Source organism: Natator depressus, chromosome 15 (assembly GCF_965152275.1).
Source record: "Natator depressus isolate rNatDep1 chromosome 15, rNatDep2.hap1, whole genome shotgun sequence".
NCBI classification, from domain to species: domain Eukaryota; kingdom Metazoa; phylum Chordata; order Testudines; family Cheloniidae; genus Natator; species Natator depressus.
In genome coordinates this window covers 10186503-10214447 of record NC_134248.1, presented here as the reverse complement: position 1 = coordinate 10214447, position 27945 = coordinate 10186503, and the positions used below count along the sequence as shown (strand labels likewise).

The window sequence follows — 27945 nt, the reverse complement described above, 5'->3', positions numbered from 1 at the left end:
GTGTGAACATGATTAGTTAAAACCAATTTTATTCTGCCTCTCAATGACAATTTTTTTACACCTGATAATAATGCAAGCTACAAAACATTTGTAATCAGTGAAACAGTATCCAAAAATCATTCAGAAGTGCTCAGAATGGGGCAGTTCCTTGATTACTGAAGTCAGTGGCATACAAACTCCTAATTGGGCAAATTCTACCAGTGTAAATCCTGAATCAATGTGAATCAATCAACTTTGTGGAATGACTCAAGATTTATACTAGTGTCATTCAGAACAGAATTTACATCACTGACTTCAATGAAAAAACAGAAATTGGCCACCATGAAGGCAGAAACAAACAAAAAACCCCACAGTAGAATTCTGTTAAAAACCTAATCTCAGTGCACAGAAAATACACTCTGTTGCCAGATGTCTGCTTTGACAGGCACAGGTTTCTGAAGATTATTCCTTTGCAACAGCGTAGCTGTATTCATTCCAGGCATTACTCTCTTCTCATTTATGCCTGTTTTATACTGGTAAAATCCAACTGTTTTCAGTGGAGTCACTCCTGAGTTACACCATTGTGAATGAGAGGAGAATGAGTGTAAATTGAAGTTGTAGTAATAACTGAAGTCAACGGAGCTACAATGACTTACCCCAGTGGAGGATGTGGCCCTCCATGTTAATCTTTACTGCATTTCATCCTTCTGGGGCACGGATTATTTTGCTTAAAAAAACAAATTTGTTCTCTTAAGTTTTCAGCAAAGAAAGTGCAGTTGTATTGTCCTGCATTCTGGTATTTGTTTAGAGGCAGAACCTGCTCTCCTTAGGCTGCATCTACACAGCCCCTGGCAGCAAGCCCACCACCTCCCTAGGCTTCCAACTCCAAGCTCCAGCTCAAGCTGCCACTTCAAAGCGTTGTCTACACAGCTATTTTTATAGTGTTAGTGCTAGCTGGAGGGTGTTGACCCAGGCTGAGAGGTTCTCTACCCTGGGCTGTGTAGATGTATCCCCATTCTTACTGAGCAGTACCTCACTCTGCGAGCAGGCCGTTGTATTATTAGTCCGATGCTACTCAGCGTCACCCAGGGTGGCAGGATCTGTCTTTTGCTAAGTGCGCTGACATACAAACGATAGCGGCAAGATGAGTTGGTGAATTAAACACAAACACTAATGAAGTGGGGCACAATCCGATGAACTGATTTGCTAGAGACACTGTAAAAAATGGATTGACAAGCACATCGACTAAAATGCACCTACTTTGCCAGAAAAAAATATGAGAAAATGTGCTTATAGACACAGCGCGGAAGAGGAAAATATGTTAGTGCACATTCAAAGCAGGAGGGGGGACAATGCAAGGTGGCTCAACAATACAAGACAACAGATGTGAGAGATCGTTTGGAGGAAATGCACATAGACGCACAACATGGGACAAGAGAATCCCTTCATAATCAAGTGATTGAAATCAGCCTTCAGATGTTGAAAAAAAAACCCAGGTGAAAGACAGAAAAAGCTCGGGATGACTCAGAAGGAAAGAACTGCAGGTTCAGGGTGATTCTATAGCAGATAAAAACGGACCATAAATTCGTTATTTAGTATGATTATATGCTGAGGCAATTTTAAATTATTATACAAATCTTTCAGGGCCCAATCCAAAGTCCCATGATGTCAATGGGAGTCAGACTACTCGCTTCACCGGGCTTAGGATGAGGACATGAATCATGTGCTGTAAACAGTTGGTTTTGTGTCACTAAGTTCAACCAGTGAACACCCATAGATTCAGGGCACCCTCTACATACGAGAGAAAGTAAAGTCAGTCACTAAGGACCAAGACCCCACCGTACATTAGAATAGGAGGGTGTGCATTGCTCTATACCAAGATTCTTTTTCAAATAAATAACTTTGCACATCTGGTCACACCACTTTGATGTGCTAACTTTGGACTATTAGTTCATCCACCAGCAACTTGCCTCTGGAGAGGGACTTGGAGGGTCAAATCTAACAGTCTGGAATGAAGGATTTTTTCCCCTCTTCTTCACACATTTCCTTCCCAGAGGTTTAGATAATGATAATCCTTCATGGTCAGTCCTGGTCTTCAGAGAGCATGCTGCAATGGCACAAAAACATGTAATTTTGAGAGAGAGAGAGAGAGAGAGAGATCTGCATTTAAATTATTCATTCTACAGGCCTAATGGATGCATTATTTAATGGCGCTTGTTCCTATTAAACAAATATCCCAGTGGATTAGTGGTTCAATGTACTTTTGAAGCAAAGCATTATGTTTCCATTGGCATCAGTCTACTCTCAGTCAGACCTGAATTTTTAATCAGGGTTACCTAAATCAGTGTAGGCTAGGATCGCCTGATTGCCAGGAAACAGTCTAATGTTTGCTAAGGGGTGAGTCAACATTTGGAAATGGGCAATAGGAGCTCTTTCGCCTTAAACTGTAAAAATCAGCCAGGCAAGAACATGGTTTTGCAGGTGACACCAATGTCTGATATTGTGGCAATGCATTATGGGTTGTCAAGATCCTTATTCAAGGCCTGATCGCCCCTCCTGTGGGGCATGGGTAGGGGAGGAAAACTCCGAGAGGTTCCCTTTATGGGGTTTCCTCCCAATTCTTGTATTGAGGGCAGGGCCTGCCTGCTCCCCAGAGAAACAGCAGGTGTGGCCCTCAGAACTCATGGCTCCCCCAAGGGTTATGCTGATCTCACAGGATACTCAAGGGAGCTGGGCTCTCTGTTGATCCCCCTCCCTCTTCTCTGGACAATTTCCATAATGTCCCCCGCAAGCAGCTGCCCCAGGAACGCCTTAAAGGAGATGCCAAGCATGGAAGAGGGGGCTCCACGAAACAGTAAATGCAGCCTCAGACTCTGTTTACTCTTTAGCTGGGCACCGAGCAGGACTATGTCCGGTCCTCCATGGAAAGGGCAACATCTGGTGCAGAGGGTCCCCTCCATGCACAGGTCTGAGGGAAACAATTGGGCCATCATTTTTTATTCAGTTCTTACTCAGGGAAATCTCCTCTTAAGGCTGGAGAGAAGGCTACCTGAGTCAGGACTTAAAAGGATTCTCTGCAATTCTCAGGACCAGGCCAAAGATAAATAAGGACTACCAGGCTTGCCCTAAGTTTTGCTGGGGTGCCTAAATTGTGCCCAATCAAAGGGGCTTCACTACCAATCTGCCCAGAGCTGGGGCTTCCCTTAGCTTATGGAAAACAGCAATTTGCAGCCAGCCTTGTCTTCTATATAGAGGTGCAGGCTGCAGAGTTCACAGGTCTGAGCATTCAGGCTACATACGCCACTCCATTAATAAATAGGAGGGAAGCTGCAGCCATATCTGTCTCCATCCATTGTGTCTTGTCTAAGATTGGAAGCTCTTTGGGGAAAGAACCGCCTTTTTGTTCTGTTTGTCCAGCACCTTGCATAATGGGGCCTTGGTCACTGGCTAGGGCTCCTTGGTGCTACAGGAATGCAAATAATAATAATTAGCCAAACTTTGGAGACCCTGCCCTCGGTGTGTTCTTTATCCTCCTGTCAGAATGCTGATAACACTGAACAGCCCGGACTCTCCTTGCAACTATGCTATTTGGTTTATAAATACCTTTAACGTGATGCCTGTGGGCTGGGAGAAGGCATTTGTGGAGGGATGGATGTGTGGTTAACATCACAGTGACATTAATGTTGGAGGAGGACGCACGGTCAAGCGGTCTGAGACCAGAACAGTGAGTGAAAAGATCTGGGTTCTGTGCCCACCTCTACCAGAGACTCACTGTGTAACCATGGGCAAGTCACGTCATCTTGCGGCTCCTTAATTTATCCCATCTGGAACATGGAGAATATAATTATTTCAAGACTCACAGGGTCATTAAGGGTATGTTTACATAACCTGGGGCAGTGAACCTCCCAGCCTGGGTGAAGAGACTTGTACTAATGGGACTCACGGTAGCACTCTAAAAAAATCTGTATAGAAAACGCTTTGGAGTTCCAGCCTCAGCAGCAACTTCAAAGTGCTGTCTACACAGCTATTTTTGGACCACTAGCATGAGCCCTGCAAGCCCAAAGTCTGTCGACCTGGGTGGGGAGCTCACTGCCATGGGCTGCATGGTCATGTGCTGTGAGGCTTAATACACTCATGATTGTCAAGTATTTAGAGGGCCTCAGGTGGAAAATGCTACGGAAGTGAAGAGTATTATTGTTAGGTATCTTTTCCTTCCAAAGAGTAATTGATAAATTATTAAGAAAAGATCTCAGTGTACACTGTGCCTGCCAATTGCATAATTGCTTAATCCTGTTCCTTCCGGCAGGGATTGCCCAACACTAAATCATAATGTCTGTGGATTAGCTGAGGCCCTATGATCGTTAAAAAGGAAAGGACTATACTTTTAATGGTTTTAGAAAGCCTGACTGTTCCCATATTTCCCCTATGAGCCATGGGAAGCGGTTACTTCCTGAAAGCTCTCTGGGACTTGCATGGGGTGAAGCGCCGTCTAAACAGAGATTAAAGGGGGAGTCAAAAGGTCTCACTCCTCTGCGTGAATGTTAAAATATCCTAACAGTTGGGATGAAATTCTAAAGGAGCTGAATACAGACTGCCCTCCTCATGTGTCCATCCACCAGCTGGAAACTCGATCCGCCCTTTGGCAGCTCGGTTCCTGACAAATTGGGAGGATGAGCTGTTGATGTGAATGAAAACAGCTCCGAGTGCCTGTCCATTGGCAGGAACCCTTTGAATCCCTTCCCTTTAATATTTTGGCCACCCCTTCTGTCTGTATTTCACAGTCAGGTCTATACATCCGGGTGAGTGTTTTTACTTTGCTGTATCAGTGCTTAGTGGTTCCCCACATTTCTACTCAGCTCTCTCCAACTTACATTGACTAGTAAATCCCTTCGGAGACCCGTACCAAAGAACTGGTCTTTAGCGGGCACGCTTCAGTGCTTAATGGGAAAACAAAACAAATTTGATCTCTAACTCTGCTCCCAACGGCGCCCTCATCACCACATGAACACATGTTAGAGTCAAACTGAAGTGGTTTTAAAAATAAGGAGCGTAAAAGGCTGTATAAAATCACAGATTACTCACAGAATCAGGAGCCAATCCAGTCCTGCTGCAGAGGGCGAGGGGGCTCCCTTTGGAGCATAGCATAAATATGACAAATAAATATGCTTTTAAAAACAAAACACTGGTGAACTGGGGCCTCCCTCATTTCACTGCTGTGACCTGAGCTCAGGAGTCTGGGTCCTCACTGTGGCTAGTGAGACCGGAATTAAATCTGTCGCTGCCTTGACTGCACGGTTGTCAGCAGGAACAGAACTGTAAGACCCTCTGCTCCACAGATCCAGGTCTCTGTCCCCTGCACCAAAGAAGAATCCCCGTTCACTATAGCTGGGGCAGAGATTAGAGCTTTGGTAGGCTGCACGCACCAGCAGGTGACATGGGGCCTCACCCAAAGCCCTCTAAGGTTGGTGGAAAGACTCGTCAACTGCAATGGACTTTAGCTCAGGCCCATGATGAGCAGGTCCGACATTGGCACACATCCCGTTCACTCTGACGAACCACATTATGGCGTAGTGATGGCCTAACGCAGAGTGAAGGGAACTGATCCCTGTTTAGGTCTTAAGGGGTATTGGCTCCTGCAGGGCAAACACAGCTTTTTTCACCTAGATAAAATGCCTTTAGTGTCACACTTGGGGCTAAACTTGGTGGTGAGGTAAGCAGTGGCTCAAGTTACATTTTAGCAAGTCCGTGTGAGTGTCAGTTACATACCGAAGGAGGGGAAGGGGTTGTGTACACAGGGAAGGAAACTAACAGGAGAGGGTACAAGGCATAGCAAGGAAGGGCCTTCTTTGTCTTACACCTTCTGTTAGGCCTTGTCTGCATTGGGAATAGCCCCGCTTCAGTAGTCAATGTAGTTCAGCCAGCACTGGCTCCAAAGCATAGAGAAGGACATGCCAAAGTCTGCACCGACTGAGATAATCAAGTCTTACCCTTGCACAATTTGTTCAACTGGTGAAAATGTCGATCGTGCAAGTATAGAAACAAAACTCAAAATCTCATTTGGCCTGATCCTCAGCTGGTATAATGTGGAGTACGATCCACTGATTTCAATGGGGCTGTGCTGATTTATACCAGATGAGGATTGGATTTATACCGAACGAGATTGTCAGTCTTCTCTAGAGTTGCCCCAGTGAATTGAGAAAGTAAATCCATCTTGTTTTGAAAGTATCCAATTTAAACCAAACATGAGTCTGTTTCCTCTGAGGCTGGTGCTGCTAAATCTGTATTCTGCTAACGATTTGGCATCTAAACACTTTGTGCATTTGTTTTATTCTGAAACAACATTTCCGCGCAAAATTTAAAGGGGAATCTAAACACGTCTCATTCGAGATGTACTAGCTGTGAAATCTATTAACACAGCTAAAGTGACCGCAGTTCCAAACTAATGACTGGGCAGATGGAGCAGTGGTTTAGAAACTCCAAACTGTGGGGTGCTTTAGCCTCTCAGTGTCCTACCGAACATTATATCTAGGGACGCCATATTCCCTTAACCAGGCTGTGCCTCATCCTATCTGTCAGATGTCATTTCCCAGCTTAAAATGGATGTTTCCCACATGTCCTTGTAATGGGGTGTCCACCCTGCACATGGCCTGGACAGCTAAAATAGGCCCATTAATCTACAGGCTGCACCTGGAGGGGTGCTAGTGACTGGTAAAGACAAATGGCTGATGAAGCCCCGCTGGGGAAGGAGCTGGGACAGGCTTATAAAGAGAGGAAGTTGGTGGTAGGAGGAAGGCTCCAGGGAGGAGCTGTGCTGTCACTCCCTAGAGGCATGGGGAGTTGGCTCAGTACAAGGAGGTGGTCTAGGTGGAGAGTGAGCCCTGGGAACTACAGACCCTGACAAGTGGCTGAGAGGGGGAAGCAGAGGATGCTCCAGTGGTAACCCAGAGGTGGGCCAGATGATAGGGCAGAAAGGTCGGAAAGAGACCAGAGAAACAGCAACAAGACTGGACCTTGAGCAGATAGTGTGGCTGGGTGTAGGGTCCCTGGGCTACAGTCCAGGGTGATTGGTGGGCCCAGGTTCCCCTATTGCCTGGGCCAGTTGGGCCAGTGGCCTTTGACACCTCAGAATAGGAGGACTATGTGATCTGGCTGGTGGACCGAATGGTGAAGAGGGAATAACCTGAGTCCAGAGGGAGAGACTGTGGGGCCAGCAACTGAAGGAAGAGGCCTCAGACCAGTTGAGAGCTAGTCCCCAGACAAGCCACAAAAGGAGGCACCCCAGCAGTGAGTAGTGAGCCCCATTTTAGCCCCCTAGAGAGAAAGTGCTATCCTTACAGACAGGTGAACAACTTCTGCTCTGAGTGTCACCTGCACAAGCCCAGAACGTGGCTCAGTATCTGCCTCCTGGTAAATCTTTACCATGAAAACAGACTAGACATTTTCCACCATACATGGGCCAGCCTCCCAACTGCTCTAACTCTCCGATTGGTTCCTCAGGACTCGCCAGAGGCGTTGAATAAAACTATTCCGGCTATGCAGAGACAGTCAGGATTCCTCCGAGGGTAGGAGCTCACTGAAATATAAAGAGCTCTTCTCCCTTCTGAATCCACCAGTCCCCCTGATCTATTTTCAGTCTGCCGCAGAACAATCTTTGGCAGTTCCTGTGATACGCAAGCTGCTAGCGGACCTCGCCACATGCTCTAGTTCTTCCCAGCTGTGTCTGATCTTTGAGCTCATCTGCAGGAGACAAGGCCCTTGTCAGAGAGAACAGAATTCTAGGGCCCAAAGGCAGCCTGATTCTGCAGGCACATTGCCTTAGCAGGCCCTCAATCTGTCACAGAGAATGACAAACCCTAGCAGTGGTCACTCCAAATCCATCCCTGTTCACTCCACAGTTCAGAAATGCCAGACTAGGCTAGAAAATTCAAGGGGAATCCCAAGAACACCTACCAAATCCTGTTTCCCTGTTGAAGTTAAGGCGGGCCCTGCAGTTAACAGAAAGTACAATTCTCGTCATTGTTTTGTGTCAGGGTGGAACATCCCTCATTTCCCCCTCTGCCACTGCTACCATCACTACCCCCAACAGCCCAGCCCTGCATTACTAGGAGTTTCCAGGCAGCTGAGGATGGCTTGGTGTGGGTACCACTGGAGCCTTCCTACAACTCTGATCCAACCACTGGTCAGAGGGCTTGCTTCCTCTCCTGAGGGACTGAGCACATGTTTATATTTAGGGACGGAGGGACCAAAAGAGAAGATGCTGGAACAAACTGATAACAGTGGCTGGGATTATGAAAGGGACCTAACGGAAACAGGTGTAATTCAAAAGGAGTTTGGGTCCTTTGAAAATCTCAGTTGTAAACTGCAAGTCACCAGATGGTCTTAATCCAAAGCATTCTGAAAGAACTCAAGCATGACGGGGCTGAGCTGCTACCAAAAATAGGGACTCATTAAATCAGCAACTGGACCAGAGTAGCAGCAAATATTGTATGTATCCTAAAAAAGATGCTAGGGATGATCCTGGGCATTACAGGTCAGTTAAGCCATTACGTCAATAACAAGTAAACTGGATGAAGCAATAATGAAAGAATTATAAAACACTGAGCTGAACATACAAATCAGCCTGGCTTTTGTAAAGAAAAATCATGCCTCTTTAATCTGTTCAAATTCTTTGAAGGAATCAGCACAACAGTAGATAAGGAGAAGAGGCAGGTATAATTTAATCGAAGCTTTATGAACGCCCAAGTGAAGTCGTCTGCAAGCTCTTCAAGAAACCAAGTAGTCATGAGAGGAGAGGTAAAATTCTGCAATGGGTTGGAAACTGGCTACAAACAATAAACAAAGAGGAGGAATTTTCCAGGAGGTTAATTGTGGGGTGGCCCAAAGGATCCATAATGAGACTTGTTACTAAATATCTTTATTGGTTACCTGGAAAGGAGATGAACCATAAGGGGGCAAAATTTATCAGTGACCAAAATCATTTAGGCTAGTCAAGTCTTGACAAGACTGAGAAACTTAAGAGGGAGCTAGCAATGACTGATGATGGGATAACATGACAGCAGGTGGAATTCAGTGTTGATAAACACAAGTTAATGCTGCTTGTACATGCTGCTGGTCCAGGTTTTTCTATTCACTTTATCCTGTCAGAAAAAAACAGTACACACATCATAGTACACAGCTCAGTGAATACATCTACTCCACGCACAGCAGCAGTCGTCAAATAAAGCAAACACCAGGCTACTTTGCACCAATGTAAAGGGCCTTAAAGTCAGTATAAAAGCAGTTTTCCCACACAGGTCCTTTTCCACTACCAATGTAAAGTGGCCCTGGTGTAAATGATAATCAGGCCCCAGGTGTTTGGATGGATTAAGAGTGAGACAGATAATATGGAGAATATTATAATGCCATTATTTATATCAATGTTACACTCTCCACTGAAACACTGTGGGCACCCTCATTTTGAAAAGCATTTAGTGTTAAATAGAAATGGTCCAAAGAAAGGCAACAAGAATTAGTAGACGCACAGAAAGACTTCTACTGGAGAGAGATTAGAGGTTCTCACACTAGGAAATGAAGACTGGGAAGTGAAGAACATAAGAAAGGCCATACTGGGTCAGACCAAAGGTCCATTTAGCCCAGTATCCTGTTTTCCAACAGTAACCAATGCCAGATGCCCCAGAGGGAATGAAAAGAGCAGGTAATCGTCAAGTGATCCATCCCGTCACCCATTCCCAGCTGCTGGCAAACAGAGGCTACGGACACCATCCCTGCCCATCCTGGCTAATAGCCATTGATGGACCTATCCTCTATGAATTTATCTAATTCTTTTTTGAACCCTGTTATAGTCTTGGCCTTCACAACATCTTCTGGCAAGGAGTTCCACAGGTTGACTGTGCATTGTGTGAAAAAAATACTTTCTTTTGTTTGTTTTAAACTTGCTGCCTATTAATTCCATTTGGCAGCCCCGAGTTCTTGTGTTCTGAGAAGGAGTAAATAACACTTCCTTATTTACTTTCTCCACACCAGTCATGATTTAATAGACCTCTATTATATCTCCCCTTAGTTGTCTCTTTTTCAAGCTGAAAAGTCCCAGTCTTATTAGTCTCTCCTCATACGGCAGCTGTTCCATACCCCTAATCATTTTTGTTGCGCTTTTCTGTACCTCTTCCCAGTCCAATATATCTTTTTTGAGATGGGGCAACCACATCTGCACGCAGTATTCAAGATGTGGGTGTACCATGGATTTATATAGAGGCAACATGATATCTATCCCTTTCTTAATGATTCCCAACATTCTGTTTGCCTTTTTTTTTTTTAACTGCTGCTGCACATTAAGTGGATGTTTTCAGAGAACTATCCTCAATGACTCCAAAATCTCTTTCTTGAGTGGTAACAGCTAATTTAGACCCCATCATTTTATATGTATAGTTGGGATAATGTTTTCCAATGTGCATTACTTTGCATTTATCAACATTAAATTTCATCTGCCATTTTGTTGCCCAGTCATCCAGTTCTGAGAGATCCTTTTGTAGCTCTTCGCAGTCTACCTGGGACTTAACTATCTTGACTAGTTTTGTATCATCTGCAAATTTTGCCACCTCACAGTTTACCCCTTGTCATAAAAATAACGGGAAGGGTAACCACCTTTCTGTATACAGTGCTATAAAATTCCTCCTGGCCAGAGGCAAAACCCTTTCACCTGTAAAGGGTTAAGAAGCTACGGTAACCTCGTTGGCACCTGACCCAAAATGACCAATGAGGGGACAAGATACTTTCAAATCGGGGTGGGGGACAAAGGGTTTGTTCTGTCTGTGTGATGCTTTTGCCGGGAACAGATCAGGTATGCAGCCTTACAACTCCTGTAAAGTGAGTAAGTAATCTAGCTAGAAAATGCGTTAGATTGTCTTTTGTTTAATGGCTTGTAAAATAAGCTGTGCTGGAGGGAATGTATATTCCTGTTTTTGAGTCTTTTTGTAACTTAAGGTTTTGCCTAGAGGGATTCTCTATGTTTTGAATCTGATTACCCTGGAAGGTATTTACCATCCTGATTTTACAGAGGTGATTCTTTTACCTTTTCTTTAATTAAAATTCTTCTTTTAAGAACCTGATTGATTTTTCATTCTTCTTAAGATCCAAGGGTTTGGGTCTGTGTTCACCTGTTCCAATTGGTAAGGATTATCATCAAGCCTTCCCCAGGAAAGGGGGTATAGGGCTTGGGGGGATATTTTGGGGGAAGACATCTCCAAGTGGGCTCTTTCCCTGTTCTTTGTTTAAACCACTTGGTGGTGGCAGCATACGGTTCAAGGCCCAAGGCAAAGTTTGTACCTTGGGGAAGTTTTTAACCTAAGCTGGTAAGAATAAGCTTAGGGGGTCTTTCATGCAGGTCCCCACATCTGTACCCTAGAGTTCAGAGTGGGGAAGGAAACTTGACACCCCTTTTTCCAGATCTCTTATGAATATGTTGAATAGGACTGGGCACAGTACAGACCCCTGTGTGACACCACTATTTACCTCTCTCCATTCTGAAAACTGACCATTTATTTACCTACCCTTTGTTTCCTATCTTTTAATCAGTTACCAATCCATGAGAGGACCTTCCCTCTTATCCCATGAGAGCTTATGAAGAAAAAAGAAAAGGAGTACTTGTGGCACCTTAGAGACTAACCAATTTATTTGAGCATAAGCTTTCGTGAGCTACAGCTCACTTCATCGGATGCATACTCATACGTGTATGCATCCGATGAAGTGAGCTGTAGCTCACGAAAGCTTATGCTCAAATAAATTGGTTAGTCTCTAAGGTGCCACAAGTACTCCTTTTCTTTTTGCGAATACAGACTAACACGGCTGTTACTCTGAAACCTATGAAGAAAAAGTGGCATATCACGCAGATATCGGAAAAAGTCAGTTGGGTGCGCCTGTTTGCACATTCTCATTACATAAGAAGAGGGAGAGCTACTGCCCCAGTCAAAGGATTCCTCAGAGATGAACGAGAGAAGGAAAAGAAATGGAGAGGCTGGGCAGTTAGAGAGCGGGGGAGCCCAGTGAACCCTACCGCCTTGGTCTGTGATCCTATCAGATTTCAAGCAAAGCAAGGCAAGATTGGGCTACTATTTGGACAGGAGACTTCTAAGGAAACTCTTGGCTTTGAGTCAGTACAAGAATCAGTATCTTGGCGTGCTGCTAAAGGGCACTGACCTACTGGAGGTTCTCTACTTCCAGTGAGCTAGACAGCTAAGTCCCTGACCTCATGGCACTTTTCATAAACATAGGTGTGCTGTGTCCAGCCTCCTATGTAATTACAGCCTATTTCCTTAACTTGTCCCTGAAGTCATTGTTCTGTCTGAAGCGGCTGTGCACTGTTAAACGGCCACGGCATTCCACTCCCCAGAGATGGCTGCATTTCAATGGTGGCTGAGGTGCTCTCTCTTTACACGTTGTACATTAGATTGTAAAGCATTTTGGATGCTATAGGGAAGGAAGGGGTTCTGTAGAGGTTAGATGCTAATAAATGGATTTAACTGTGTGGAATGCACATTGCTAAAGAGAAAAGAACATATTGCACAGCCTGAAGAGAATATATTGTTGTCCTAATTATTTTTGTCCTGTTTTCATTATAAACCTGTCCTCTGCCTGGATAAATCATTTTAGAGAAACAAAAAAGGACTTGTTTCTCCTCCAGGGCTACAAAAAAGATAAAATCTGATCATATGTACATAGCACTGTGTGTGGACAACTTTCACAAATAGAAAGGCAATGAGAATCAGGTGGTTGCTTTTTGGCATGATTATTGCTAGTTAATACCAAAAAATGAATCAGTAATCACATTTCTCCTCCTGTTTGGCAATGTTACAATAGATCCAGTGTCTCTTTTCTGATCCTGAAATTTGGTATTTATTCACACTAGAATTTTGCATCTGAGGAGCTCCATGCACTTCATTTTACAGGTAGGGAAACTGAGGAATAGAGCAATAAGTGACTTTCCCAAGGTACACAGTCAGTGAGTTGCAAAGGCTGGAGGAGATCCCAGTATCCCTAGTCAGTCAGTCCTCTGCTCTAACCACCAGACAACACTACCTCCTTTTACTTCTAAATAAGAAATAATGCAAAAATTGCTCTTTTAGTTAATGAGAGTGAACCCTTGAATTATAACACAACACTATGAATAGTATCAGTCTGTCATAGTTGTCAATCTCTTATAATGAAGCTCCTGTTCCAGGAAGAACTACTTGTATTGGAAATGACCAAACTTTGCTTACCGTTGTGAAGTGAACTACACAATAGATCCCAATAATCAGAAGGCCAATCATGATTGATGCAACAGCAACCCAGAGTGCATTGCGACCCAGTCTTCTTGATCCTTCTATGTCTCCTCGACTATAACTATTTAAAGCCTGCAGAACAGAAACAGAGTTTGTGATTATTGTTAAACAACTCAATCCACCCCTCAGTTCAATGGACTTCACTAAAAGTTTAGTGCCCTGCATTTTGGGACAATATACAAGACTTCAGAATACTGAGCATTATTTTTAGAACACATATCTGTACTAAGTGAGGTTCATTGTAACAAGGGATTCTGGTTTCCAGTTTCTATTTTCACAAAATTTCAGGGCTTATTCTTGGCTACTTTAGGTTTCAATTATGCAGCTCTAAGGTCTTGTCTACACATAAAAAATAATCTGGAATAAATTAGCATGTGAATTCAAAGTGGATTAGTTATTCCTGATTAACTCCATGTGTGGATGCCAAAATGGATTAAATTAATTTTGAATAAGGCACTCTTATTCTAGAATAACAAATGGAGTTAATCAGGAATAGTTAAGCAGGAACATCTAGTCCAGAATAACTCCCCAGGCAGACAAGCCTTTACTTCAAAGAGTAGCTCCCCTGAAGTCATCAACATAAGGATTGCTGAATCAACTCTCCTCACACTCATTCCCAGGCGTTACTGACTTGCACAATCCTAGAAAAACCTTTTTTTCAGCTTTATTTGAATTGTGATTTACATGTGAGCAGAAATTGGCTGTTTCATTAGCAGTGAAAAAACCCTAAAAGCTAAAAGAAAACCAAGCAATCTCATGTGTTATTTACGCCGGTTGTATTACGTTAGATGGAATAAATGGGCCCAAAGAGTCAAAGGTGTTAACATGACCCTGTCACTGTCCAGACTTACAGTTTTAAACAAGGTTTGGTTACACAGAGACCTCAGCCTGCTTAGTACCATGGCAAACACACCAGTAAAAATCTTTGTCACCCTTTTTTAAAGATACAGAAAAAAGAAGGGGAAACAATTCAAGCATTTGAAATGTAAAGTATTAAGGAAGCCTCCGATTTTAACAGCATCCTTTTTTCCCTTTTCCTTTAGCTGGAGAGAGGCTTTAGAATGAACCCCACCTGCCATTTCACAGAGTCTTAGATGGTACTAAAGCTGGCAATAACAGTCCTCTTGGGGAAAAGAGAAGAAGTGAACTGAAATGGACTGGAGCTGTTGTTGTTAGAATTCAATACTGTTTCCTAACTGACAAGGCAATCGCACACAACAGGCGAAAGAAATGAACAGCACAAGTAGAAAATGCAGCTTCTCTCTCTGGTGTTGATTCTCACTGGCCACCTCACTGCTGGAAAAACACAGGCCCAGCACATTGTCTCATTAGCACTCTGAACTTGCGTAAACTTGGGCCAGTATCGGGCTGCTCAGGGCACTGCTTTCAAAGTTTCCTTGTTGGTCATAGGCTTGCAGCAGGGTTGCGAAATACACAGATTTGGCTGGCTAAGCCAGACTCTTATTAGACTGAAGGAAAAAGGAGAGGGACCGGAAAGAGAGAAATAAGATGGGAGAAGGAAAAGGACACATGGGGTGAGTGGAGGGGTATATGACGAAGTCTTACATCCCGGGCGGTAGAAAGGATTTAGTCAGGGCTGGTGGAGGTGGAAATGCCATCTGGGTGCCTTTCTCTTGGCTCTGTCTCGTCAGGCCATCTTTCAGGATCAGGATGACAAAGGTCCTCCAGTTTCCCCAGGAGATGGTGGGGGTGGCGGCCATGGTGGTGAAGCTTGCTCCTTCCCCTTCTTTCAATCAGCCAGCGTTTCCATCCGTCCGTCTGTCCATATTTTCCCCTCAAAGTCTCTTCTTTTATTTTTACATACCCAAAAAGGGAGTGATTGGTGAAATAGCCCATCCCCTCATTACTGTGTCCACCAAAGGCCTAATTTCCGACACACCAATTTTGGTTCACTAATTTCCAGTCCCACACGTCTTTTGTTTATCAGCCATGATTTTAGCAGTGCTTGAGTTATATCAGTAGATCTTTTTGTTTGTCTTTTTGTCTCCTATTTTCACTTTTTCTCATCAACATTGACTGTTACAGGTTATTGTGACCCTTACCTTGTTTGTGACAAGAACTGAAATGCAAAGAGAGCATGAATAGGGAGAGAAATGGACTGTTATTTATAGCCAGCAGCATGAACAAGAGGTGAACCTGTCTGAAATGCCTTAAATGAACCTTGCCAATTTCTGACTTTTTTCCAGTGTTGATTTTTCAAAGCCAAATTCTGAAGTATTAATTGTGGTATTAATGGGATAGGCAAAGCAGAGAGAGCTGTGTAGCGCAATAATAGGAATTTGAGAGGAAACTTATTGCGCAGGGACTTTGTGCATTTAGGTTTTTTGTAAAGCGCTGCATATTATTAATGATTAACATAATACAAATCCATAGTACTCTGAAAATTATGCCATAATAATAGTCTGTTTATATTTTATACACACACATGTATCATAGAATCATAGAATCTCAGAATTGGAAGGGACCTCAGGAGGTCCTCTAGTCCAACCCCCTGCTCAAAGCAGGACCGATCCCCGACTAAAAATCATCCCAGCCAGGGCTTTGTCAAGCCTGACCTTAAAAACTTCTAGGGAAGGAGATTCCACCACCTCCCTAGGTAACGCATTCCAGTGCTTCACCACCCTACTAGTGAAAAAGTTTTTCCTAATATCCAACCTAAATCTCCCACACTGCAACTTGAGACCATTACTCCTTGTTCTGTCATCTGCTACCACTGAGAACAGTCTAGAGCCATCCTCTTTGGAACCCCCTTTCAGGTAGTTGAAAGCAGCTATCAAATCCCCCCTCATTCTTCTCTTCTGAAGACTAAACATCCCCAGTTCCCTCAGCCTCTCCTCATAAGTCATGTATTCCAGTCCCCTCATCATTTTTGTTGCCCTCCGCTGGACTCTTTCCAATTTTTCCACATCCTTCTTGTAGTGTGGGGCCCAAAACTGGACACAGTACTCCAGATGAGGCCTCACCAATGTCGAATAGAGGGGAACGATCACGTCCCTTGATCTGCTGGCAATGCCCCTACTTATACATCCCAAAATGCCATTGGCCTTCTTGGCAACAAGGGCACATTGTTGACTCATATCCAACTTCTCGTCCACTGTAACCCCTAGGTCCTTTTCTGCAGAACTGCTGCCGAGCCATTCGGTCCCTAGTCTGTAGCGGTGCATTGGATTCTTCCGTCCTAAGTGCAGAATTCTGCACTTGTCCTTGTTGAACCTCATCAGATTTCTTTTGGCCCAATCCTCTAATTTGTCTAGGTCCCTCTGTATCCTATCCCTACCCTCCAGCGTATCAACCACTCCTCCCAGTTTAGTGTCATCTGCAAACTTGCTGAGGGTGCAACCCACACCATCCTCCAGATCATTTATGAAGATATTGAACAAAACCGGCCCCAGGACCGACCCCTGGGGCACTCCACTTGATACCGGCTGCCAACTAGACATGGAGCCATTGATCACTACCCGTTGAGCCCGACAATCTAGCCAGCTTTCTATCCACCTTATAGTCCATTCATCCAGCCCATACTTCTTTAACTTGCTGGCAAGAATACCGTGGGAGTCCGTGTCAAAAGCTTTGCTAACGTCAAGGAACAACACGTCCACTGCTTTCCCTTCATCCACAGAGCCAGTTATCTCGTCATAGAAAGCAATTAGATTAGTCAGGCATGACTTGCCCTCGGTGAATCCATGCTGACTGTTCCTGATCACTTTCCTCTTGTGTAAGTGCTTCAGAATTGATTCCTTGAGGACCTGCTCCATGATTTTTCCAGGGACTAAGGTGAAGCTGACTGGCCTGTAGTTCCCAGGATCCTCCTTCTTCCCTTTTTTAAAGATGGGCACTACATTAGCCTTTTTCCAGTCATCTGGGACCTCCCCCGACACCATGAGTTTTCAAAGATAATGGCCAATGGCTCTGCAATCACATCCACCAACTCCTTTAGCACTCTCGGATGCAACGCATCCGGCCCCATGGACTTGTGCTCGTCCAGCTTTTCTAAATACACACACACACACACACACATATATACACACAGTGCCATGATTTGGTAGCCACTTATTTAATTATAGCAGCTGTTCTGTAGATAAGGCGGAAAGCCCAATTATGTCCATTTTTCCACGGAAAGCTCAGTGTCCACCCCCCGACACACACACTGTAAAATTCCCAGTAAAAATACTTTTACTCGTATGTGTGTTTTGTGGCCAGCAGCCAGTAGTTTTTAACCTAATTTGAGATCATTCCGACAAGTGGATTTAAAGCAGTAGGACTGAGGGAAAAAATAAGTGTCCTTCACAGTTTGCAAAAAGAAAAGGAGTACTTGTGGCACCTTAGAGACTAACCAATTTATTGCATCTGATGAAGTGAGCTGTAGCTCACGAAAGCTTATGCTCAAATAAATTGGTTAGTCTCTAAGGTGCCACAAGTACTCTTTCTTTTTGCGAATACAGACTAACACGGCTGTTACTCTGAAACCTTCACAGTTTGAAAATTCTTCTAATGCTTTTTGCCGTGTCCTAGTTCAAAATGGTTCGCCTGGGAGATTTCAGATGGGGGTTTACTTGAAAGAGCTCAGTGAGATGTAGTGCACAGGATCAAATTTGAGACACTGGAGAGCGTATAAAAGAAGTCATTCACTGGCGAATTAGGAACTCCAGAATCCAGTCATTTTCCTAAAGATTGTCACATCCAGGAGGATGTGTTTGCCTGGCTCAACTACAGTGCCTTAAAGCACACACCAACACACATTCCCACCACAGTAAAGTTTCATAAACACATCTCTGATCCTAAATCTGACAATTAAGCTCCATACTGACATTTGTTGTTTTATGTAAAAAAAATGTAATGTCATGATCTGGGCCTAAGAAGCACTACTTTGTGCCTAACAACACTTGGGTCACAATTATGACCCATGGCATCTGAGGATCTTTTCCAGAGCCCTATGCAGGCAATGGAAAGAGTCTTCAATGGGCTTTGGATAAGGCCTTCAGTGAAGCATGGAGAATGATGGCCTTCAGCATGCTATTTGTCTTACAGGGAATTTATAAAGTATATCTTTTGCTATGGATTGCACACAACTGCAAAGAAGGCTGGAGCTAGGGTAACCACAGTACACATCAGTCTTTGTGGTCAGTGATGAGATAGGCCCATGACGGTTTGAGGATCAGGTATTGCAGTGTTTGTTTTCTTCTTCTTACGATGGTGCTGGTGGCACCAGTTAAGGTTGAGTGACTTACTGGGCATTCAAAAGTCTGCATTTCTTTTAATTTTCTGTTCCTCCCATTCTTTTTATTTTTAAATAATCTTTACCTTCAGTGTATTGATATGCACTCTCAATCTTAATTCAGATTGAATTTGGGTGTCCATGCGACAGGGTCAGAAAACATTTCCGTGACTAACCCAGAACACCTTTACTAGGTAGCTTGTCTCCTGTTCCATGCAAAGGCTCTCAGGCTACTGAAGTGCAATTAGAACGGGGGGGGGGGGGGGGAAGGAATACCAGATGTTACTGCAGAGCCTTCGCTCCCCCAGGACCTGATGTTTAATCTTGGATCGATTTAGCAGCAGTCAGCATTAGAAACAGAGCAACATAATTAGGGGCTATCATCTGCCAGACACCGTATATGCTCTGTTTATTAGTGAACGGGCCAAGCTTTATGGGCCAAATTCATCGATGATGTAACGTCTCTGAATGCAGAGGAATTCAACTAGGGAGGAGGAGGAATTTGATCTTATGGACCAGATTATGCTTGGCCTTGTGTAGGTGTGCCAGGATTAGTGAGAGTGTAAGGAAAACAGCTGGGTGGACTGTTTATTCTGCAAGCTCATTTTCTCTTTTTCATTCCACTGTCTGCAAAACAAAATTATAACATTTTTTCTCATGTTGGGTCAATCAAAATATTTCGTCCTGACTGGACATTTAAAAAAAAACCAAACAAAAAAACCCACCATACAATATATTTTGAAACAAAACGTCATTTCTAGACAAAAAGTCAAAGCATTCCTCTCCAGAAATGTCAAACCAGATCCTAGCAACATTAGCTGAATTTTGTGTTGGGTTTTTTAAAATGAAACTTCAGCTAAATCACCATGCTCCCAGGAAACGTTTCATTTCGATGAATTGACATTTTCCAGCAGAAAAACATGCAATCGTAACATTTCCAAACAGCTCTTCTAAGGAGCCTCCCTCCTTGTATCTAGGTGCAAGGGGCAGACACCATTCAGGTCCTTGTGCTCCCTTAGTGCCAGAGCCCGTCACCCTTACTCACATCAAATAGTACATTCATTACTCACTGAGTAGTCCCTCTGATTCCCATGGGTGGTAGAACTAAACACATAAAGGCCAAATGGGGTGCTGACCCTAAGCCCTTTGCACTACCCAGCAGTGGGAAAAGTTGCACGTAGTCCTCTCAAGGGGTGTAGTAGTGACTCTGCTCCTCCCCACAACCTGGGTGCTAGTCATCCGTCTCTCCCTCAGGCACAAAACATCTGGGAGTTCCCACTAGACATATGGCATCTGCGGTGCCTTCCAGGGCAGACTGCAGCATAAAGCCACAGTTCAGCCCTGTGAGTTCACATCTTCCCTGTGTACAGGGCCGTGGATGGCAGCCTCCAAAGCCCATGTAGAAAAAGTTCACGGTTTACTCAGCAAGAGTGGATTGATTTTTCCAACCGCTTCAGAAGTTCTCATCTGTTCTAACAATAGCTGGACACCCACTCTTCATTCCACAGGAGCAAAAGTCAAATCGGATGTATGAAAGTCACTTTGGAAATAGCTGGTGAGAGATGAGCTATGGCACTCCGGTTACTTGCCTTCAACTAACAGAAACCAGCCCAACTGATCATTCTGGCAGAAAAGCAGCGATATGTCATGAGACTCGGCTATCGTGCCCAAGTGGGGAAATGGCCACTCTATCTGTCTTTAAATTAACACCTGCTTGGTGCTTCACTAAGAGGTCCCTCTATTATTATGTCATGTTGGTCAAAATCTTGCTTATCTACTCAAGCAGTTATTCTAATGACTTTACCAGGACTATCTGCATGAGCAGAGCAAGCAGAGTTTGGCTTGCTATGCTATTTAGAAGGACAGCAGGGGAGACAAGGGGATGGTAAAGTGAAACAAGGAACTAACTTTGTCACTCTTTTATGTTAGCAAAAGAAATCTCAGTTTCTCTCAAATTACACTCTTGAGGCTAAATTAAAAGCAGTTTATATGGAAGGGAAGATCCTAGGGTTGGAACAAAGGACTCGGAGTTGGGGATGCTGAGTTCTATTTTGGTCTCTGCCCATGACTTTGAAAATGCCCTTGGGTAAGTCACTTAATGTCTTGTATCCATCTGCACCATGAGTCTAATAATGTTTACTTACTTACCTCACAAGGGTAAGGCTTAATATCTTAGTGTTTTTAAAGTGATTTGAGATCCTCAACTGGAAGATGCGACAGAAGTACAAAACATAACGGTTATTATTTTTAAAGTTGTCAGGTTGGATTTTGTCTGCTGCTTGCAAAAAAGGCCCCAATTCCTAAGGGGAAAATAAAAACTTCATCCTACTCTTAGAGCAGTTTGTTACTTCTAGCATAATTATTCCCTGTTGAACACATGATGCAGGCTGAAGTGAAGCTTTTGGCAAGGCAGGGAGCTATAAGTTGTGGCTCTGTAGAACTATTCTAATGTATTTTGGAAGCATGAAGGAGTGCTTCAAAGTGACCTGCATGGGCACTGGATGGATAAATAATTCATACTGCATACTTCAGTAAGTAATGCTATTGGAATAGTGTTATTTTAATAAAAATCCATGGGTGAGGAGAAGGCAATTAGCATGAAGGGGCAAGCACCAGATTTAAGAGAGACCAGCAGGAGAGAGGCTCCTTTGTCAGGAGGCTTATATTAAACAGCATTAAGTAGATATTATTCAAGGATAAAATGGATATATGGGCGGGACAAACTTAAAGCCCACAGAAATCAATGTGAGTCTTTCCACTGACTTCAAAGAGCTGTGGATCAGGCCCTTGGTTCTCCACCCCTAGGACACCTTCAGCTGTTATAGAACTAAACCAACCCAACCCCAATCTTATTTCTAGGGCTAACCACTATGTCTAGGGTAATATGTTGATCTGTGCTTAACCTCTTAGTCTTTATCTAGTTTCAATAGCAAATCACAGCCACTTTCAGTCTAATTCCTTATGAAATCTCTCAAATTCCTCCTCTCTTGGTCATTTTTAAGTCAAACGAATTAGAGGCCTGGTCCTGCAAACTCTTGTATATTTCAGCAGCCCCACTGGTGTTAGCAGCTCTATTCATGTGAGTCAGGACTACTCATTTATTTATACAAGAGTTCCTCTGTTCCCTAACTGGCCGTCCTGCACTCATGGGCGTAGAAGGTAGCACGACTGGGCCCTAAGGTTTTTATTCATTTTAAGTTGCTTTTACTGTTAAGCATTTCCACTGTACAGTGCTTGCTCATAGTTCCTTAGACTGAAATCTGACTGTTCATTGCAAAGTAAAACAGATTAGAGAACCCTCAGCGTTTTACAGATGGCAAATACCCTAGAAGTCAGCCTCCCTGCTACACTTATGAACCTTAACAGCCTCTTAGCTGACTTACTTGAAGGCAGTCTGTGCTCCCTGTAGGCCAGATTTGCAGAGCCCTTCCCCGCCTTTGCAGGGGAGCAAGGCTCCCTGTGCTCTCCTACTCAGACTGACTCTGGCTAAGAGGAGGTGAGCAAGACATACTTGCCCAGTGCTACCAAACCATCATCAAATGGGCAGGGAGGGAGCAGAGAGGGCCAGGGAGTGAGAGGAGAGCTGGCTTCATCTTCCTTTCATCCTGTCCCATATTAGCAAGCTGGGCACACAGGGATGAGTAAGCCACTCTACACCACTGGTACAGCTCCCCACCACCCTTTCACTTCGGTGTTTGCAGGGATGGGCTGACTATATTGTTTAAGAAAAACATCTCTGGTGGGTAAAGCTAACAGCAGGGGCAGATGTGTTTCAGTATAGCTGCTAAGCATTGTTCGTTAGTTATTTATATTAAAGGTTTCAGAGTAACAGCCGTGTTAGTCTGTATTCGCAAAAAGAAAAGAAGTACTTGTGGCACCTTAGAGACTAACCAATTTATTTGACCATAAGCTTTCGTGAGCCACAGCTCACTTCATCCGATGAATGTGCAGGAGGTCAGACTAGATGACCTTGATGGTCCCTTCTGACCTTAAAGTCCACGAGTTGATGAGAAGTAGCTCTTGAGATGCCACTGCAAATATAAAACCACACAGAGGTTGCCACGGTGCCTCGCTGCTCCGCTAAAACAAAAGAGCTGAAGCCGAGTTGTCAGCAATGGACAACGAGGGTTAACATAAAGGGCTCAACCTTGGTCCTGCTGAAGCCAATAGGCAGCTCACCATTGACTGCAGCGGGAGCAGAACCAGGCACAAAATTAGCAATGGCACCTGGACCAGGTGATCTTCTTCAGGATAGATCTCTAAAGGAGGAGGCACAGAATCTGATCCGATCTCAATGAAATCAATGGGCTCAGGATATGGCGTAAAGAAAAGAACGAGGTAGGAATCTGAGGAAGACACTGGAGAATAATTATAATTGTACTTTCCACTTCTGCGGAATCTTTCATCCAAGGAGCTCTCACACATCAATTAATTTGAAATCCAACACCGCTATGAGGTTGGTCAGGGATACATAGAAATCATTTCATCCAGCATTATAAAACAGCTGAATGTGGGGTGGAACACATCAATGGTTTAACACTGCACAGCAACATGACACAACAGCTTAAAGCACAAGGGAAAGAAGAATACAAATATCCAATCGGAGTTGCCAGGGAATACAGTTGGGGAGAATGTAATCGCCCAAGTATGAAGTTTGGCCTGAACATTGGAGTACACACTTCTACTCTTGCAAAAAAAAAAAAAAAAAAATGCCAAGCAATCTTTAATGACCTCGAGTGACCAGGACCTCAGTTTTACAGCTTATCCAAAAGACAGCACCTCCAGCATTATAGTGCCACAACCTCATCCTCTTGGATTCACTGATCTCGTGTAGTCATGAGTTCTACAAAGGAGGCAAGGAATAAGGAGGAGAGAAAAATAATTAGGATGGGTGGAAAGGTCCATTCAGAAATACTCAAGGAAATAAGATGTAAAATGGATAAGACTGGAGCCCCCAATAGTGAGGAGGGTGGGAAGGTCAGCAAAAGCAAGGGAAAAAAGGATCAGAAACCCATTACAGTACATGAATTGTGTAGACGATAACGTGAGACAGCAGAAGATAGAAAATAAATCTGTCATTTAATCCTGCCGATGGGTTAGATGATACCTTTGGTGTGAACCGTATTTTGGTTGTCAGCATATCACAAGCATGTTGGAAGGACATGACAAACAGATACTGGGCGCAGTCCTTCTCCTCTTGAAGTTAGTGGGAGTTTTGCTATTGGTTTTGATGGGATCAGGATCAGGTCCATTATGGGTTCTGAAAGTGAGCATACATTTTATATAACTCCTACATTTTATATATGCTCTGAAGTCTTTTCTGAGGTAGCAGGCTATTTGGTTATCTCTGCAGTGTGTATAGTTAGGCATCTTCTGTGAAAAATAAAACACACCACATGGATATGAATGTAAATGCTCAGAGATTCTGAAAAACGTTTGTGAGATAAAGGGTATCAACGCCAGGAGAGGTGACAGTGCAAGCGTAACAGGTTCCAATCCAGAACTTGGTGTCTGGTTGGGTGGGGTGGTTCTGGGAGTTGAAGCTCTATGGGGCTCTGTCAAAAGAAGCTTGGACAGGACAGGTTGTCTTTGTAAAACAGGAGAGGTTCTGGCCGGTGGTGACATGAAGACAAAGGGAGTGGGTGGTTAAAAGTTGCAAGGACCGTCCAGCATTCAGGAAGTGCCCTTCCCACAACTGTTTTTACACATCCCATGGAGAAATTTATTTGAGCCTGCCTACAAAAGCCTGCTTGATCTTAAACTGGGATGTGAGCACGGGCATCTCCGTACAGGGTGCAGGGTGCTGTGAAGACCACCTTAGGCGTCCATGAGCCACATTCGGCTCTTAGGCTGTTACACATTGACTTTAGTGAACGCACAATTATAGCAAATTGATGTCCATGAACCAGCACAGTAAATTATTGTTCTTTTATATTTATATAGTACCCAGAACATCCATAGACAAAAAGGATGTCACATACCATCAAAGATAGGTCTTCTTAAATCAAGAAAGAGATTATGTGGTATAGATTGTCAAAAACAAAGAAAATATCTACCTGGTGAAATACGACTATAGCCAATGCCTTTCATCTCTGAAAGACTTGGTAGTCAAGACCACCTTGGAAAATCTACTTTAACTAATTATCAAATGTAAGAATCAAAATGTGATTTCTGATTTGTTTTAGATTAGTGTGTTTTGATACATATTGTACACATGTAATCATTTGGGTACATATATATGAATAGGTTTACTTTTTACTGAGCTTTGCAGCCTCATTGACAAAAAGAGATGCAATATACAAATATGTTTGTCCTCTCAGTTCCATTAAATAGTGGAAGATTACTGATCACATGGATCATATATCTTTTTAGAGATATTAACCAATCAAGTAATTTTTACCCACAAAGCCCCAAGTTAATGGGGCTTCTTGCATTACTAAGGGACTACTCCTTGTGTGAGTAAGGATTTGCAAGATTGGCCCTTTGTGTCTCAGTGTACTCAGTGCATTAATTTTCATCGGTTATTGCCAAAGAATTCAAACTATTCCTGTTTTGCTTATTATTGTAGCAAATAAAATTAGTGTCAGGCAATCAGAAAAGCCCATATTTACTGCTAAAAATCACACACCTATAAAAGTTGACTGGCTAAAGAAAAAACACAGCTGTTCCTTTGCCAATCAGAATGCTGCTTTGCTGTGATCATTGTCACACACAAAGATGTGTTAGAATAAACGTCTGCAATGTTGGTTTAACAGACAAAGTTAATTGGAATAAAACTTTGTGACCAAGATAACAGAACACTGAAGACTTTATTTGAATCATCTTTGCCTCCATGTTTTAGGTCTGATAAATGTTTCAGCTTTCATTTATCTGACAGGAGAACATGAGGTTGTGATACTGATTTATGCCACTGACACTATTATCTCCTTAATGGTTTTGGCTCAGTAAGGTACTTAAACACATGCCTAACATTGAAAACAGTGCCACTGACTCCAATGGGACTAGTGCTCCAAGGTAAACGTGCTCAAGTACCTTACTGAATCTGGACCTGTATTCTTAGTAGAATTGCCAACAAAACTGAAGGAAGAAAAAGCTTCAGAACTCTGAACGGCAAATCTCCATCTCCTTTATATCATATGTGAGCAGCACCATGAGCCAGCTTCCTCGTGGCCTTGCTAATATTAGTGTCTGGAAACAAACCAGCTGAGTAAAAACTGACCCCAGGCAGGACTGCAATGATGCTGGTGGACAAGGGGAGCACTTGGAAGAACCTGACTGTCTAGCACAACCCCCACCATCAAGGGCATCTGCCCTCAAATTGTCAAATCAGGCTGCAGCCCTGGAGTCCTTTTGGCGTCTTTATTGCATAGAGACATGGTGGTAAAAAAACCACCCACTTCCCCCTGTGACTGGCCCGAAGATGCACTCCATCCCATCAGACGCAGTTCAGACTGCAGAGATTCATGCATTTTGACCCCCAAGCTTGTAAACTGTGACTCCTATCTAGGAATGAAACCACATACCCCCAAATGCTCCAAGTACCACAAAACACAAGAGCCCTTCTGCTTATTAACACAGGTGCCCACGAACACATTGCTTTGTGCTCTGTCTCCTTGGCTCCCCACTGAATCTAGAGTGCAATTCAAGGTCTCTGTCCTGACATTTAAAGTCCTCCATGGGATTGGCCCTAGCCACCAGAGAGATTGCTTCTTCCTTTCCCATCTAGGCCCTCCACAGCAGGTACTGTTCCTCCAAAACAACAGAACCGTCAACCAACAGAGGGAAGCTCCTCAGTGCAAGAGACAAAGACTGGCTTCACCCACACAAGAGGAAGAAAGTGAGCTAGAGAGGAGTATGGAGGGAGGCAGGGAAAGAAACCTTTGATGTATTTTATCACGCATGCTCCTCATAGTGATGCCAGTCAAGATTAGGGAGACCAGATGTCCCAATTTTATAGGGACAGTCCCGATATTTGGGGCTTTTTCTTATATAGGTTCCTATTACCCCCCACCCTCTGTCCCGATTTTTCACACTTGCTGTCTGCTCACCCTAGTCAAGATCAGAGACTAGGTATTTAAGAATAATTTAATGGGAAGGAAAGACTGGCTCTGACCCTTTGGTTCTATAGATCAGGAGCATAAAGACGGTACTCTATACTGCAAGAAGGTCGCTTATCTACTAGGTCAAAGAGAGGCCTGCAGGTGTGTGCTCCCCTACTTTACCCCTCTTCAGTTACCCAGCAGGTGTAAAGAGGTAAAGTGTGAGGGGAGGTTTAAGATCAAAGGCGGACTTTGTCCAGAACATTATTGTGTTTTTCCAGTGTTGGGGGGGGGGGGGGAGGGAGGGCAGAATAAATTAAAAAGAAACAAAAAACAACCAACCCAAATCCTTTGCCAAGTGTTCAGGTGAACCGACAGGAGGAGGCATGCTGCTGTGGTTGGAATTCCCTCTGTATGAGAGAGGGGTTTGAGCAACAAAATGTAGAGCCAAATCTGAGCTCCCCAGAGTTTTACACCTAGGAGGCCAGCTGCAGAGCTTGCACACGTTGGGGGGGCGGGGGGCAGCCCCCTTCCTGTGCATACTGGAGAGGGGTGGATACCGTGTGATGGGGGTTGTTGCAATGGACACTGAAATAGTCACCACTCCAGGCACTGAAGTGGGAAAGGCCAGAGGCCGGGCGAAGGGAAGTCTCTGTCGCAGCCCAGCAGTTCCCCCACCTGATGCCCAGATGGGCCGAGCTAGGACAAGGCTTCGCAGAGCAAAGGGACGAGGGCGGACCTGAGCAAACCGAGCCCGGCAGGGGCTGATCTCAGCCCGTGGCTGCGGGACAGCCCAGGGCCGGCTCTCGCCGGGCTGGGTTACCCCACGGTGGGTGCCAGGGGATCACGCCCCCCACCCACCCCCGGAGACCCAAGGGCCAGGGGCATTGGCAAGCTGCCTCCGGGAGGCGGCCAGGGCAGGGCAGGGCAGGGGCTGTCCCCGGCCACTCACCATGATGGAGAAGACGAAGGCCACGATGTTGATGGGGTACGCGGGGCAGAAGCAGGAGAAGATGCTGAGGACCAGGTAGCTCTTGGGCATGGGCGCGGCCTGCGGGGGCTCATGCTGGGCGCTGCTCTCGGGGCTGCTGTGCAAAGCCCGCTTGAGCTCCGAGCTGGCGGCGGGCTCCGACATGGGCGGGAGGCGGCGGGGCGGGGGCGTGCGGGGCAGACTCGGCGAGAGGCTCCGCTCTCCGGGCTGGCAGCTCCGCGGGAGGGTCTGAACTCCCAGCGCAGGGCTCCGGGGCGCCGGGACCTCCCCGCCCCTCGCTCCTCCCCCGTCCCCCCCCGGCGGCGGGAGCCGAGAGAGCCCGCCTGGGCCAGGCGCGGCGCCCCCTCCGCCGGCGCCTCAGGCTGCGCGGGGCGGGGCGCGGCG

General features: G+C 44.6%; 1 protein-coding gene across 1 annotated transcript; it reads right to left on the bottom strand.

Moving 5' to 3' along the window:
• Positions 1-38: 38 nt before the first annotated feature.
• On the bottom strand, positions 39-27742 carry TMEM233 (transmembrane protein 233). The gene is made up of 3 exons (XM_074972492.1): positions 27523-27742; positions 13233-13367; positions 39-2086 (listed from the first exon to the last, which is right to left on the bottom strand). Exons 1-3 carry the CDS (start codon positions 27703-27705, stop codon positions 2075-2077), a joined length of 330 nt encoding a protein of 109 aa, XP_074828593.1. The 5' UTR covers positions 27706-27742; the 3' UTR covers positions 39-2074.
• Between the last annotated feature and the right edge of the window lie 203 nt (positions 27743-27945).